General features: G+C 34.2%; 1 protein-coding gene across 1 annotated transcript in view; it reads right to left on the bottom strand.

Moving 5' to 3' along the window:
- The window catches only part of Hdx (highly divergent homeobox), a 122,246-nt gene that overhangs the window by 16,504 nt on the left and 88,106 nt on the right, over window positions 1–17,636 (bottom strand). The window contains exons 5-7 of the mRNA XM_070040122.1: window positions 16,695–16,841; window positions 9,922–10,129; window positions 1,652–1,731 (exon numbers count right to left, since the gene is read on the bottom strand). Coding sequence (XP_069896223.1) covers window positions 1,652–1,731; window positions 9,922–10,129; window positions 16,695–16,841 — 435 coding nt within the window. The remainder of the gene's footprint in view (window positions 1–1,651; window positions 1,732–9,921; window positions 10,130–16,694; window positions 16,842–17,636) is intronic.

Here is a 17,636-nt window from a genome sequence, read left to right as displayed (position 1 = left end):
GTTTTGTCTCTGAAAATCAATTGTTCTTGAAAAATTAGGTGCTTAAGCGACTATGAGTCATACCGTGTCATGACTTCATTCATTATCTTCAAATGTTTGCTGTAGGGCAGATTCGATGCAGAGAAATTCAGGTTAAAAATGAGCAAGTCTTTAGGAGAAATGAAGTTTCAATATGTAAATAATTGTATGTGATTTGTATACCATAACTCAAACCTATTGCCTAGTGGAATTTAATGGCAGTCACACAATTCATAATTGTGTAAAAAAAGTGTTAGGTGCTACCTGATAAAAGCACATCCTTTGCAGGCACTGGTGGCTCACATCTGTAATCCTAGCTACTCAGGAGGCTGAGATTTGAGGATCATGGTTCAAAGCCAACCCAGGGCAGGAAAGTCCGTTAGACTCTTATCTTCAATAAACCACCAGAAAACTGGAAGTGGCACTGTGGCTCAAGTGGTAGGGTGCTCGTCTTGAGCTGAAGAGCTGAGGGAAAGCACCCAGGCCCAGAGTTCAAACCCCATAACTGACAAACACACACACACACACACACACACACACACACACACACACACACACACACACAACTTTGCCTCACAACTACAGCTGTTCAGCTGTTTAGCTGTATTTAGTAATAGTAGGGTCTAATGTGAGCTTCAGAACTAACATCAGTAAAATGATCTCATAAAAAATAATTCATATACAGGTAGAAAACAATGTTAGATATTGTTGGTGTTTATCAATAAATAATATTAAACAAATAATGTTTGTAATAGAAGGCAAATCTGGACATCATAGTCACTTCAGAATGGAAAAAAATCCATCTTCAACATCCTGTTTTAATAGCAACAAGGCACAGAATAGCAATTCAAAAGAAAAATGAAAGCATGGTGACATTGCCCTTTCTGTCTGACTTTTTTTTGGTTGGTCGTGGGGCTTGAACTCTGGGTCTGGGTGTTGTCCCTCAGCTATTCAGCTCAAGGCTAATGTTCTACCACTTGAGCCACAATACCACTATCTTGATTTTTTAATTGGGTCAAAACAAAAAAAAATACTGTTTAAAACAAATGCAGTGGGAACTATATGTTTTACATTTTCTCAAAGCTCAGTTAATTACCACATGGTCTGTCTCTTACTGCTTTTCATACTCTCACAATACATTCTTGCCTTCTTCACTGTGATTTTTAAGATGACTAACAGAGTCCAATCTAACCGGAAAAAGGAAAAGATGGTGAACAGTGTAGATACGTATGGTCTGAATAGAGAACTGAAGAGTCAGAAATCCTGGGCTATAAGCACCAGAATTAACAAAGGCTTCCTTCGAGAATTCAGACTAAACTCCATTTTAATCCTCCCGTCTGTGAAATGAGAAGTAATCTGCTCCTTGCTCGGTATGTTAAAGTAAAATAACTTGTTATATATTAAATGTCATATTTGCTCTAAGTATTAGATTTTTATATCTGCAAGTCTCCTAGGTCAAAAAATTCAGCTATTTATGAAACACTCAAAGAGATGTACCTTCATTGGAAACAGCTCTGTTTTGATTTGTGATGTGGAACCACTTTTATTTCGACAATACTAATGCTGTTAGGAACTGGAAATATGTCCTTGAAATCCATCACATAATGAGGAAAGAATTTCAAACGGTACATACCACATTATCTGCTGATACTACACGGTGGTCTTCTTCCTTATGATCCCTTCCCTCATTTGGAACAACTTCATTGGGCTCTTCTACATAAAAAAAAAGCCAAGGTTTCATTTTCATACTTCACAAGTTTATCAAGAGTGTTTTTTTTCCAGATTGCTTAAGAAATTTCTCTATTGTAAAAAGACACAAGTGACATTTATCCATGCTCTGATGAACAATTCCACTTTCAACAGTGTATTCTAAGAAACAAATGTGAATGAGTACAAATTCAAGGGTGATCATCACTGTGCTATTTATGAGAGAAAATTGGAAGAAATTTCTACCTTTAAAATTACTAAATTATTGCTTATTTGATCATCATAAATTAATTGTATTTATAAGAGTATTTTATTGTACTGTTTATATACCTACCTACACACACACACACACACACACACACACACACACACACACACACACACACACACACATATTTGCTTGTATTAAATTCATCCCAGGTACATTACTCTTCAAAGCCCTGTTTTCTTCCCCCTGATCTTTTTTAGATTTTAGTGAGAAAATATCTACCTTTTTTTGGGGGGGGGTCCAGTCGTGGGGCCTGAACTCTGGGCCTGGGTGCTGTCCCTCAGCTCTTCAGCTCAAGGCTAGCATTCTACCACTTGAGCCACAGCACCACTTCCGGCTTTTTTCTTTTTCCTTATGTGGTGCTGAGTAATCGAACCCAGGGCCTCATGCATGCAAGGCAAGCGCTCTACCACTGAGCCACCTTCCCAGCCCCACATCTACCTTTAACAATGAATTATTAGAGAAATCATTTAGGACTTATCACTACAATAAACACAATGGATCCACTAAAAAAGATGTAGAATTGCTAATAATGAGAAAAATATTCAGGATCTACTGGAAAGTGGGAAAAAATGAAGGTAACATCTACTGTGTAGAAATAGGTACTTTTAATTTTGTAAGAAAATATATATTCTTGGAGGAAAAATAGAGTGAGCACCATTTTGCATCAAAGTATTGCTATTATTTTCTCTGAGTATTATAGAGGATTTTATTTTTCTTACATTTATTTATTTATGTTTACTTTCCTTTTATATTTAAATATTTTCTACAGTAAAATAATTTTTTATACATGATATAAAACTGTAAATGCAGATTTCTGATTTTGTCAAAAGGTAGGAATATCTGATGCATCTGTACACACATACACACAAAAATACCAGTACACAAACACTGTATTTATGTACAGAGAAAATACTAACAAAAATATCACCTCATTCCTATTTTCAGATGATTACCATGCAGATTATTTTCATTTGGATTGCATTTCGTAATATTTTAGCAATAAACTGATATTCCTTTTCTAATCAAATTAAATATTTTAAAATACAGCAAGATTTTAAAAGTGAAGGAAAAAATTCAGAGAAATCAGTTTAAAAATTAACCCCTGTTTTCACTGTATTTGATGTTGGTGCCCTGCATCTTGTATATTCACTTCTATAATTCTGGGGGGAGGGAAACAAAATGTTTAAATAGGGATACAGGTTGAACCATTTTAACAATGAAATGTACAAGACACTACGTTGAAAACGAACTTTACAACTTTGGCGGGGGTGGAGGTGTAGGGGGTTAAGGGTGGGGGGTGTAGTTGTGGAGGTGGGAGGGAAGGGATGGTAGTGGAAAAACAAAGGACAAGGCAACAATGCTCAATAGGAAATGTACTCATTACCTTGCTCATGTAACTGTAACCCTCTGTACAGTATTTTTACAATAAAAAAGTAAAAAAAAAAAAAAAAAAAAAAAACTCTCCAAACGGAGAGCTGATGGCAAATGCCTGTAATCCTAGCTACTCAGGAGGCTGAGATGTGAGGATTGTGGTTCAAACCTAACCCGGGCCTGAGAGTCTGTAGGACTCATATCCACTAAAAACACTACCAAAAAAGCTGGAAGTAAAGCTGTGGCTCAAGTGGTAGAGCGGTAACACACAGGACATGCACAAACAATAACAACAAAACAAAAACTTTTCCATACTGAGCTGTAGGATGTGGCTAGTATCTGCATACATTGTCTTGTGTTGTAGATTTTGTTCACCTCTAGCACTTAGAAAAACAGGGTAGCAAATATTTTTTTTCTTCACATTAATGTATAGAGATTATTTTGGTAACTATTAGTAGAATATTTGTTTCTTGGCATTTGAAAGTTTTTTTCACATTGAAAGTAGCACCAAATTATTAACCAGCCCTCTTAAGATTGTTTGAGTCCATTTCCATGTAAAGATATAAATGAGTATCTTGTATGAGGTTGGGGATGACAACAGGAAAACAGGATGGATCCAGAAACTCATTTATAAGAACTCTGTATAAGAATTCAAGTTTAAGATACCTAGGTTCACATCAGGAGAATTTAAATGTGTTTTCTATACATTTAATTTCTATTTTGTTTTCTCCTTTACTAGATCTTTAAAAACACATCATATTTTGTGCATTTATGTTACAGAACCTGATACTATAATCCACATACACACAATAGATATAACAATAAAACTAATCAGCATAGTTCTCATTTTATGTAGATATCCATCCACCAGACAACAGAAGATATAAGCATTTTGCCAAAATCTGAATCCAATACACTATCATTAACTATGTTTTTCATGTTTTATATTACATTATTCATTCTACATATATTCTGCTTTGTATCTTTGACTTATATTTCCCCATTATCCCCCACATGATTCTGGTAACCAGACTTTTATTCTCTATGTTCTTGGCTTTTTCTCCCCTACTGTGGATTACAACACGAATATGCCTGGAAAATGTTATACTAATGGAAATAAAACAGAGAGAAAATAAACATTACATGAGCTCATTTACCTGTAGAATATAAAGAAAAACAAATCCATTCAAAAGTTATGAAAAAATAGTTCCTAGATGGAGGATCTTTTACCTATTCATTCCTTATACATTTCAAATCACACACATTTTAAGTTCTACATCACTGGCAACTAAATCAAATAAAAGGAGGGGAGTTGTCATCTGCTGTAGCTGCAAAGCTGAAATTAGTACTGGTGGCCTCCAAAGAGGGATTAAATTTTCACCAATAAGATCATTACTATTATTATTCCTTATAGGTTTTCCTTATATTCTTGTTCTCACTCATAACTTTGTACACCGTTCTGCTATACTGACAAAATGCTTTATGTGTAGTTTGATTATTTTAGATGACTTTGATTAAAGACATTTTTCAGCAGTTATGCTCACTAGACACTGTTGAAAATGAACTACACAACTCGTGGGGGGATAGGAGAGAAGAACTGGGAAGGAGTGAAGGAAGGAGTGACACTGTTCAAAAAGAAATGCACTCATTATCTGACTTATGTAACTGTAGCCCCTCTATACATCACTTTTACAATAATAATTAAAAATCATTTGGAAGATTCTAAAATAAAAAGGTGTGAAGTGATAAACTGAATAAAGAATGTTTTCTTTTGCTTACGGATAGGTTCAAATCCAGTGAATGTTTAGAAGCTAAACACTTAACATACCTGGCTATTCCTCAGGAAAAGTAGCTTTGCTAATTGGAAAATAAATAAGTGGAATTATTAATCAGTTAAAACTCTAGAGGGCACTCACATGAAGTAACTGTATGCAGAATTATTTCATGTGCATATCCACATAAATAGAAGCAGCTGAAAATAGGCATCATTGTACAATTTAATGTTATGCATGGTGTTTCTATGCTTTAAAAATTTGTGCTCAGAATGGCAAAAATATTTAAAATTGTTCAACTATAAATGTATTTCGGTAGCTACAAAAATTGAAATTAATGAGCTCAGTCATCCAAGTATTATTTTTGCTGAAGTTTGCAGTTGTGGAAGGAGTGAACCCACATAGCCAAAAAAACATCCAGTCCCATTCAACCACAACTCCCTTTTCTCATCACTTCCACACAGGGAAATGGAAAGGAAACAGGACAGAGGAAGGCTGCAGGTAGAAAGTGGATGCTAAATTCATAAGCTATCTGCCCTCTCAGAAACAAATGAATAGATGTGAAACTCCTAAAAGATTAATAGCACTTTTGTTGACTTTAGCTAAACCTGCCTTTTATTGTAAGTAAAAAACAGACGTTAGTTTATACCGATTTTTAAATCAGAACTCATATGATATTTACTTGGTGATTTGAACATTGAAGCATGTAATCCTTGCTTTAAAGACAGATCTTCTTCTTAGACATTTAGAAAACTCTAATCCTATTAAATTAACAACTGTGTTATTAGGACTCCAATCTCAGTTGTTAGGTTTTTGAAATAATATGATTCTGTTACTGAGATTATTCTGTTTGTATATCTCTAAAATGTAATTAGTGGAAATCTCAAAGTAGACATACATTTAACTGTATTTTTCTAAAATGGATGATAATATGGTTAACATATTTTAAAGTTATGATATTAATCTCTTCCTGATGTAATTAACAGAGTCATTACTAAAGGATCACACAGTCAAATTAATCAAATTAGCATTCTGTATCAGCAATATGGGGAAGAGAATAGGACAGGACTAACAGGAAGCTGCACAGAAAAGGGAGTCTTTGGAGTTTGAAAATGCTTTTCTGTTACAATTTCTGATGAGAATGAAAAGGTTACCATGCAGCTGTGAAAAATAAGCTACTGAGAGAGAAATTCTAGGCAATAGCACTTCTCATCAAGTATTTTTTGATTTCTACATTAAATTCTCCCTCTCCCTTTTCTCATTAGGTCTTGATTACTATGCCAGCTGTCTAGGGAACACGCTATTATATGACAAAGGATGCCAGTGCAGGAGCCGTGGTATATTAAAAGTGGACCATTATGGTGGACTTTAAAATTAACTTCCATATTTTCCATTAACTACTTATTTTCTAAAATTCTCTTTTAGATGAGAAAGTGGCAGATGGTGAATGAAACTCCATTTAAGGGCTTCCATACATCTCTTTATCAGAATATTTCCTCACAGCTCTCCCATACACTCACACAAACACAGAAGTCCCTATCCACTCCCTCACGAATAACTGCCAGGCATCATGCTGTAAAGATCCTTTTGTGAATTACTGGGAATTTCCAGGTATCTCCAGAAACAGAAAATTTAGTAAGATTAACATAAGAAAAAAATATTTAACAGACCAACTTTATTAGGAGTAACAAGTTTGGAAATGATGAATTTTTTTTTCTTGATGATTTTTAGATCCACTCCATAATTATCATGCACACTAAATTCTGTTATCATCTGCATCATTATCAATAAGAAATGACTAGAAGGAAAGGGAAAAAGAGGGATTATGTCAGTCTGACAGAAAGATTTGAATATTGACAATGATAACCTTCAAATGTCTCATTTTTGAATTCATTGTCTTCTCAGTAGTGACTGCTTTTCTATCCTTTTCATTGCTTAACTTACTGCAATCTGCTTGCCTCCCCCACTGAGTATGCAATTAATTGCTGTCTCTAAGACTCTCTGAAACACTCAATTCAATGGCTTCTTCTTTCTACTCACACTCTATTAGATGACAACATGTGTTTCTTCTAAAATCTTCACCTACCCTTGGTTTTACTACCTTGGTTCTCTTTTTTTCTGAATGTATTTCAATAGCTTATTGGTTTCAGACCTTGCCCCATCAGGATATTTCTCAACAAAAGCATAGTATTTGTCCATTATTTTGTTCTTAACTTACTTTATTGAATATTTTATTTTCTATGGCTATTATTAGCCCTTGATGAATCCCATACTTCTATTCTTGTCTTTAGCTCTTTTCTGATTTCCAGAGCCATATGACCCAGCAGTTCTTTATTGATGAGTCCTGTCTCATCTACAACTCAGTATGTACAAAACTAAGTTGATCTTTCTATAGTAGCTTATCCATTTAATACAGTACTAGCAATAATATTAAATGGATATTGTGGAAGAAATTGTGAAAAGACATAGCTAAATAATTCTAAAATTCACATAGAAGAATCAGTGTACTGCAAAAGCAAGGAATAGCAAATGCTCATTCAGATATTAAGACATTTTATTAAAGAATTTAAAGCAATCATATCCATGGAATGTAAAAGGAAGTTCAGAATTTTAGCCATGTGTGTATGTCTTCATATGTGTATGTAAATGTATGCGTATATGTCTAGATATGCATACATATTTGAGTTTTAAAAGCCAGTCTGAAAATCACTGTAAAAATACATTATTTAATAATTAGCAAAGTCGGACAGTGGTGGCTTACTCCTGTAATCCTAGCTACTCAGGAGCCTGAGGTCTGAGGATCACCATTCAAAGCCAGCCCAGGTAGATACTCTTATCTCCAATAAACCACCAGAAAACCAGAAGTGGTGCTGTGGCTCAAGTGGTAGAGCACTTGCCTTGAGCTGAAGAGCTGAGGGACAGCAACCAGGCTCAAAGTTCAAGCCTTAATAATAAATAAATAAATGAATAAATAGCATAGAGACAACTGGTTATCTATTTGGAAAAGTGAAACTAGGTTTTTTTCCTCACATACCTAATGGTAAAATACATGCTTGTTGAAATAAAGATTTGATTGCAAATCTAATACCTAAGGACAGTAGGTGGAGATGGCTTGATTTAAGGAGACGTGGTAAATGATCCAAACAGAACATGGAGATTGGTCAAGACCACAAAATGGGCCAGATGGAATGAAGATGTAAAAACTGAGATCTCAAAATGTTTATGCAAGTGCAAAATTGAAAACATGCTATGAAAAGGAGACTGGCAGTCAATAACGTCCCCCAAAGCAGAAAGAGCCAATCAGCCAAATACCCACTAAGCTGCTTAAAGCTCATCCTCAACCCCACATTGGTGCAAGAGCAGCAATATTAGAACTATACCCCTTTGCCTGGTTGCCCATCATTTTTCTTTTCTTTCCATTTAAAGAATTGTCTTCAAATAGTTGTAAAGGAGGTTTCAACTGAACATGTCCATGTATGTGTACAATGCCTCTTGATGAGAGTCATTCCATCTATCACTCTCAGCCCTCCCATGTATCTTAACAAACTTTGTCTCTCCTATTCCCCTGTCTTGGTAATTCCTTTTAATTCTCAATTTTTCTAAACAAGTCCAACATGCCAGAAACAAATATAAACCTATATTTTCATAACTGTAATACAAGGGAAGACTTTATAATTATGACATCAGAGTCTCAAAATATAGAGGAATGTATTGGAAAATATGATTAACAAGAAATTATATGCTCAAGTTATGGTGTCAGAAAATATTATAAACAAAATTGAACAACAAATAATAAACTAGAAATCAATGTGTCAATATCCTGAATAAAGCTAAATGAAACAAAAGCAAAAAGGGGAAACTACATGATTGTTGCTCTATTTCTCAATTATATATAAAATGCTTACATATTGTATGATTTTTTCATATAAAATATGCAGAAATGACACACCTAAAAATCAGAAAGCAGATTTTTGGTTGCTGGAGCTGATAAGTGAGAGGAAAAACACTATAAATGGGCTCAAAAAGTTTTTTAGTCATGTAAAAGATCTAAAATGAGATTTTAATGATGACGATGCTTGTACAACTCTATAAAATTTACTAAGAATAATTGAATTCTGCATTAATAGTGGATAAATTTTATACCATGCAACAAATATTAATACACATGTTAATACAATGGCATGAGAATTTTTTCAATGCTTGGTGCCAGATTAAATAGACTTCTCATGTACAAATGGTATAATTCTATACTATTATTTTCAATCTTATTTATGAAAAACATTGAGAAGAATTACAGTGATGACACAGCCTAATTTGCCTTCTCACTGCGGAAACCAAACTCCAATGAGTTAAATTAAATGCTTTGTTTGAAGTCACATTTTCAGATAATGGAAAAGCTATGACTTGCACATAGTTTGCTGAGCCACAAACTTAGTGTTAATTGCATTATACTATACACCCTTACATGACAGTGTCTTCATAATGCTCTCACCCAATTGGACTAGCATTCCAAAAGGAAATCCTTTCTGAAATTACAATTGAACATTTATAATAACTGATACTTTTAAGTGCAGGAGATCACTACTGTGGTAAACAAATGTTCCTTGTAATGACTTGATATGGAAAACTGTTTAGGAACAAACATTAAAAATCAAGTATCTCTTAAAATGCTTGCTCAAATGTTTTGCAAACTCCAGATTTGAAGTGCAGTGAGCTAAAAAGCAAGGAAAAAATGCATCAAGTTACAAAAGTTGTTATGAGGAGTTGCAGCAAATAAAATACCTTGAGAGCTTCCTTCAGACAAACAGATAGATATTTCATCATTTCTGTCATTATCATCTCCTACATCAGGCCCAGCTTCATCTCCAGGTGTGAGGGCAGGCAAAGAGCCAGACTCGGGCTGCTCAGAGAAATCAGCAGGGCCTCCTCTTGGAGGTGGAACTTCAATCCCCATTAAACGATATTTCCTTCTTCGATTCCCAATCCAAGTCTTTGTAAGAGAAAAGAAGGGGAAGTTTTGTAAGCATACAAAACTTAGAAGTTCTGGGCATTACAATAATAAAGGATGCATCATAAAATATGATTTAAAAGAAGAAATAGGTATGCAGAATAATGAAATTTTATGGCAATAAGCTGAAATATAAGCAATTATAATTTTATGTAAAATAGTTTATTAGTAGAAAGAGGCTATTTATCTAGATATTAATTCAAACAACATGTAGTTTATTACAGATTAGTTTTGTTTCAGATTTTATTTTGTTCCTGAGAAACACAATTCACCAAATGTTTCAAAAAAATAAGAACTATTTTTTCAAAGAAGCCAAGTATACAGTCATAACTATGGTTCATACATATACTTAATATTATTGGAGGACCAAAAATTTTTGTGGCCCTTAGTCCTTTTGCTTTTGTTTTCAGATAGACTCCCTTCTTAACTTTCCCCAAGAAGGCTGAGAGCCATAGACTGTCCTCCCAAGTAATGAGGATTACAGGACTGGGTCACTATGCCTTGCCTTAAGACCAAGTTTTAAATGGCTTCCTTCTCCTGTCCTCCATCCCCCAAGTGTTGAGGATGGAGGCTGGGGTCTCATGCATAACAAGCATGCTGTCTACTGCTGAGTTACATCTCTGCTTTTTGGTGTCACAGAAAATTTCAGATAGTGCTTTCATGCTTTTCACTGTTTCCTCTAACATATACCTTACAAAATTATCACACTCAACATTTGGCTTTTACATATGAAACTATTATCAACAGTCATATATATGTTTTCCTGCAGATATGTTTTAATATCTTTAGAATAAATGTACAAGAATTCAATTTTTCAGTCATTTGATTACAGATTATGAGAAAGTGCCAAATTGTTTTCCACTGGAGCTGTGCTATTTTACTTTACTATCAGTAGTGTATAAGAGACAGGGATTCTCACTATACTTGCTAGTATTTACTACATTCAGTAATTCTATTTTCTATGCTGAGTATTGAACCCAGGAGTTTGCCTAGGCAGGCACTCTACTAGCAAGATTCAAGTTATTAATGTATATTTTTTCTCTAGTGACTAATGATGTTGAGCTTCTTTCCATGTGCTAGTTTGCCATTTATATATCCTCTTCAATGAAATGTCTCCTCACTGTCTAGTTGAAATGTTTCACTGAACCCAAAAAACTGACTGTTTTGGAAGCCCTTTATATATTTTATATATGAATTCTTTGTCAGATTCGTAGTTAGAAAATATGTCATTGAGTGTGCAGATTTAGTTTTTATCTTCTTGGTCTTTTACAGCATAAACGTAAAACTGATTAAATTCATTAAAATAAGAAAAGACTGGACCATTGAAATAATCAGTGAAATCAAAAAATAATCTAGCAAGACTGAAAAAATATTTTTAAAAAAGATAAAACATACAGGGTCACCATATCCACAATAAGTTAAGTGATATCACTACAGACCTTGTAGACATGAAAAAGATTTTTAAAAAACCCTAAAAATTTGATGATTTATGTGAAATGAACCAATTCTTTAAAAAGCAATTGTAATATAAAATAAATTACTTTATTAACCTTATAATTATTAAGAATAATGAATTTATTATAAAGATCATTCTTGAAGAAATATCCAAGCCCCCAAAGCTTATAGCTAATACCATTCTTTTGTTGTTGTTGTTGATATTATTTGATGCTTGTCTTTATTTATTTTATTGTGAAAATACCATATAGAGGGGTTGCAATTACATGGGCAAGATAGTGAGTACATTTCTTATCAAGCCTTGTTGCCTCCTCCTTTGTTTCCCCTCCCATCCCCTCCTCACCCCCTCCCAGCCCCCTCACCCCCCGCCCCCCGCCAAAGTTGTAAAGTTCGTTTTTCGACATGTCTTGTACATCTCATTGTTGTAATGGGTACACCTGTATCCCTATTTAAACAATTTGTTTTTTCCCTTCCTCTCCATAAATTATACCATCAAATACAGTGAAAACAGGGGTTATACCATGGGGGAGGGACAAACAAAGCAAAAAAGAAATCATAAATATGTTAGACACAATAGCAAGAAAGAAAAGCCATTTGAGTCCTTATCATGGGGTTCATTTCGCCTAACATCAACTTATCTGACTGTTTCTGCTTGTCTCAGACATATGCTAGTTATTGTAAATAAGGGAAAACATGGGACCTATGTTTCTTTGGGACTGGCTTACTTCACCTAATATAATTTTTCCAAGTCTTTCCATTTCCTAACAAATGGGGCAATGTCATTCTTTCATGTGTGTTCTTGAGTGTGTTTCTGGAAGAGATTAGAATTAGACTAGGTAGACTGAATAAGATGGCCCTTGTCAATATGGTAAGTATCAATCAATCCATTTGAGGGCCTAAAGTTTCCATGTAGTCTTTCCCTGAAATCTTCAATCTTCTTTATATCAAATTCCTTCTTCATTGAAACTATTAAAGGGGATTTTTCTATTTAAAATTCAACATTTCTTTTTTTATTGTGAAAATACCTACCTTACAGAGGGGTTACAATTACATAGGCAAGGTAATAAGTGCATTTCTTATCAAGCATTGTTGCTTCTGCCTTTGTTTCCCCTTCCCATCCCTTCCCATCACCCCCCTCACCATCCCACCCCCAGCGCCAAAGTTGTAAAGTTCATTTTTGACATATCTTGTACATCTCATTGTTGCAATGGGTCCACCTGTATCCCTATTTAAACAATTTGTTTTTTCCCTTCCCCTCCACAAAGGATACCAACATCAAATACAGAGAGAACAGGGGTTATACCGTGGGGGAGGGACATACAAAGCAACAAAGAAATATCTTATAAATATATTAGACACAAAAGCAAGAAAGTAAAAACATTTGAGTCCTTAACTTGGGGTTCATTTTGCTTAACACCAACTTATCTGACCAAATTCAGCATTTCTAATTTTGAAATATCCAGGTTTTCAAACATTTTATATAAGCCATGGGCAAGTTATTTGATCACTCTGGGCCTCAATATTTTTTGGAAGTTCTGGAGTTTGAACTCAAAGCTTCATTCCTGCCAAGTAAGTACTCTACCACTTGAGCCACACATCTAGCCCTTTCTTTGCTCTAGTTACTTTTGAGATAGGTCCTCTCTTTTTACTTGGGAGACCATAGAAAATAATCACCTTCCTACTTATACTTCTTGCTGTAGCTGAGATGACAGGCATGTGTTAGCATGTCAAGTTACTTTAAATTTATTTTTCTGTTCAGATGTGATCTTGTGAATTTTTTTGCCTGAAATGGCCTCAAACAATACTCGCCATCTTTGCCTCCTGAATAAGTAGAGGAGTAGGCATGAGTCATTGGTGCCTGGCTAGGACTCAGATACTTAGATATAAAATTAGGGAGCTATGGCTGTGTGTGCCGAGTGTGTGTGTGTGTGTGTGTGTGTGTGTGTGTGTGTGTGTGTGTGTGTGTGTGTGTGTGTGTGTGTGTGTGTGTGTGTGTGTGTGTATGCTGTATAAACATTGTTCTCCTTTGAGCCTTGCTTTTTCTTATTAGGATCCACATAGGAAATCAGTTTCAATCCTGTGTTTACTGAGTATGCTGCTATATGTTAGTGTACACTAACAAGGAGACAAAAATGCAGTAAATGCATATATATGTATATATTTGAACAGTCTACCATTATCTCTTTTCTTTTGAAACATATGGATATCAAGGAAGCCCTTCTACAGAGAGCAGCTACCCTGGCACAAGGTGTTTATTATTATCAATGCCAGATTAAATACAAAAATCTTAAAAAATAAAAAGTAGAGAGACTGGAAGACAATCGAGGATATCTTATATATACTTTCAAAGAGCAGAAATATAAACAGATTACAGTGGGAATCTCACAGTAGCAGTTGTATTTCAAGTACAGAGTGTAACCAGTACAGTTTGCAGCAAGTTTTGAAAACTATGGGAAATATATCTTTAAGATAATGAAACTGTGTCACTTCCAAATATGTATGAATATCTTAGGAGATGTGTCTGTATACGGGAAAGGGTCTGATGATAAATTAGTGGTAAGTGCATAGGAAATTAAGCAAACAAACAAAACTAATTAAATTATAAACTCTAGGGGAACAAAATAATGTTATGCAGAAGAGGAAAACATGACAGGCTGCATAATTCAAAGATGTAAAGCCTTTACATAGTCATAATAATGTTAGCACAGAATACCACACTAACTAAAATTAAGGGAAGATAAAGAAAAAGTATGCCTGTAAGTGAAAGGATCAACAAGGTGAGTTGAAAAGACATTTTTCTTTTTAAAAAGCCTTCAATATCATAGTGAAAATTCAACAGCAAATGCTTAACATAGAAAAAAATCAAGAAGCAACAATATAAACAGATATGAGAAAGACAGCTAGCTACTCCTCATATTGGTTCTCACCTTCTTCCAGAGTTATAGCACATTTAATTGGCCACATGATTGCCCACAGTAAAGCTATATTTGTAGCTTTCTTTGAAGTTTATTATGACCATGTAGCTAACATTTAGCCAATGAGATAGAAATGAAAGAATATTACAGCAGTTTCTATGACCTTCTTTGAAAGGACAGGAGGTATATACTCTTTGACCCTTCTATCCCTCTCATTTGTACTACTTGAAATACACAGGCCATAACTTTGGACCTTCAAGGCAGAAGCTATCTCATGGGGAGGCAGAACAGAAGATGGAAGATACCTTGGACTCTGAGGACTTCATAGAGTAGAACTGCCATGCTAGTTGTAGACAGAAAGTCATTGGACTTACACCCAGAATTATGATATCTCATTTGAGCCATTGTTACTTTGAGTAACTCACAGCTAAACTAATTCTAATAAAAAATAATACATCACTGCTAGATAGAAGTAAATGTCAAAGGAATAATTGACACAAATGGGAAGCTTTTGTCTCAAGCTATTACAAAACTGTAGGAAAAGGAGGAACATGACTCCTTAAATTGTGTACATATGTAAACACTGATTTTTTAAAATGAAAACAGCAATGACAACAAAATATATGTATAATATATAATATATTTCCCTATTCTTGGCTTTTGCTTAGGCTTTCCATACTATATGGTCCTGCTCCACTTCCTTTTCATTTATATTCTTGTGTCATCCCTCTTACTAGAATTTAAGGTCCTTAGATATAGGAAGCATCTAATGCATTCTCTTCCCCTTGTTAATATATACTAACACATAGCAGCATACTCAGTAAACACAGGATTGAAATTGATTTCCTATCTGGATCCTAATGAGAAAAAGCAAGGCTCAGAGGAGAAGAGTGTTTATTTTTAGAATAGTATTTATTTTGAGAAATCTATGTTCTGCAAATTTTCTCTGTATTCCTTTATGTGATTTCATTTAGCAGAGTTTTATGTTTTGTTATTTGTTCTATAATAGTATTTCCTTCTTGATTTTCTCCAATGATTCACCATGGTGTGGTGAAGCCAGTTTACACTTTTTTACAAGAGCCAATGTTTGCTTGCCTTCCTAAATCTGTGTTTAATGAGACATCAGTGATAGGTGGTTTTTAAAAATTATTATTGTTACTATTAAAATTATTATTGGTGATATTAAGGATATAACTCTGAGCCTCATGCTTGCTAGACTGGCACTATACCACATGAGTAACCCTTACTTTCTCTTATTGCACTGGTTATTTTTGAGGTAGAGTTTTGCTTTATGCTTGGGCTGGCCTGGACTGTGATCCTCCTATTTGTATTTCTTCCATAACTAAAATAACAGGCATGTGCCAATGCACTCAGCCATTGATTGTTATGGATTATTGCAAACTGTTATGACTAGTCTGGCCTTGAAACATGAGCCACCCTGCCCATCTAGTGAGAATCCTTATATCATGGGAAGTAGCAAATGTTCAAATCAGCCCTTTTACAAACTTTATAAGCTGATTGTTAAATAATTGGCAGCATTATTTCTATTTAGACTTGTTAAATACTTAGCAGCTTTATCACAATTTAAACTTTATAGTAACATCTTTCAGAATAGAATATGAACTACTGTCCTTACAATTGGTCTGGGCTATTTTTCAATCTACCATTCATTACATGAATATGTGAGATGTATTTCAGATCATGTCATCCAACTTTTAAACAGCATTACTGAGATATATTTATCATACCATAGAGTTCATGCATTTAATGTGTGTAATTAAAATATTTTCAACATATTCACAGAGATGTGCATCAATCAGGAGTAATTTCAGAACACATACATTATGCAGAAAAGAAGACCCCAACCCATTAGCTGCCACTCCCATTCCTCCTAGTTCTTGGCAACTACTTATCCACATCTACAGTATGCCTATTCTGCATGTTTCACATGAATTCAGTCTACGATATGTGATCTTTGGTGATTAGGTCTCTCCCTTTGTATAATGTTTTCAAGAAATATCCATATTGAAGGATACATCAATATTCAATTCTTTTTATAAGGGTTTATAATATGCTATTATATGCATTTACTACATTTTGTTTGTCTGTTCATTTGATGGACATTTGGGTTGTTTCCACATTTGTTAACAGCATGAAAATTATTGAAAATGACTTACCCGGACTATTTCACAGTCAACATTTAATTCAGTTGCAACAGCCTCAATCTTCTCTCTGCAAACAGAGCCCAGGCTGGTCATGCCATTGTCCCAGTACTTCTTAAGGGTGGCTAAATCTCGGTCACTGAACTGAGTGCGGTCCTGTAGCTGAAAATTACAGTTTTGAAAATTAGAATAATCAAGGAAGCAATATTATAGAGATGATAATAAGGGTGAGATGTACTAGGTTATGAACACCACATAATAGCAGACAGATGCATAGCGCAGTTCTCTATTCTCTCATCATGAATGTGTTTTCAATTTTTTTGTATAAAACAATACAGTGTGGTTGGATAAAATGATTAATTTTTAGCTGAAAACAATATAAAATATTAATTTGAAACAGTCATATTCAAGGGAAATATATTCATTGTAAAAATATAGGTAAATAAATGAGAGAATTTAAATCATTTTGAAGTTGGAAATAACACTTGTAAATACATATAATTATGTGTAAATATAATGTCAATAATCTGCAGATGGACATTTGTGTATCACACATAGCTCAAAATAAAAGAGGATAACATCAGCATGTTATCTTTTGATTTGTCATACAAACTTAAACATTAATCTCCTAATAGTATTAAAATTATTTAAGATAAATAAGAAAAATTAAGAGAATAATTTAGTAAAGTACAATCATACTTATGGCTTCATAAAATTTTATAGTAATCCTAATCCTTTTGTTTTTAGGTTTTAAAGAAATCCAATAAACCTTAAGGTAACTACATTGCTTCATTCAATGAGTCCTGGAGGCATCCATAGGAAATGAATTAGAAATGTGATAGAATAATGACCTTCATTTTGCTGATAAAGAATCAGGAAAAGAAAGGTCAAAGAAGTCATTTGATAGGCCACTGAGTACAAGGCAAAGTTAGAAATATCTCTGTTTTTTAAATAGCG

The sequence above is a fragment of the Dipodomys merriami genome, unplaced genomic scaffold (assembly GCF_024711535.1).
Source record: "Dipodomys merriami isolate MVZ:Mamm:240054 unplaced genomic scaffold, mDipMer1.0.p SCAF_3, whole genome shotgun sequence".
Taxonomy (NCBI): Eukaryota; Metazoa; Chordata; class Mammalia; order Rodentia; family Heteromyidae; genus Dipodomys; species Dipodomys merriami.
The sequence above is the reverse complement of the archived record's forward strand: the minus strand, read 5'-3'. Positions and strand labels throughout refer to the sequence as shown.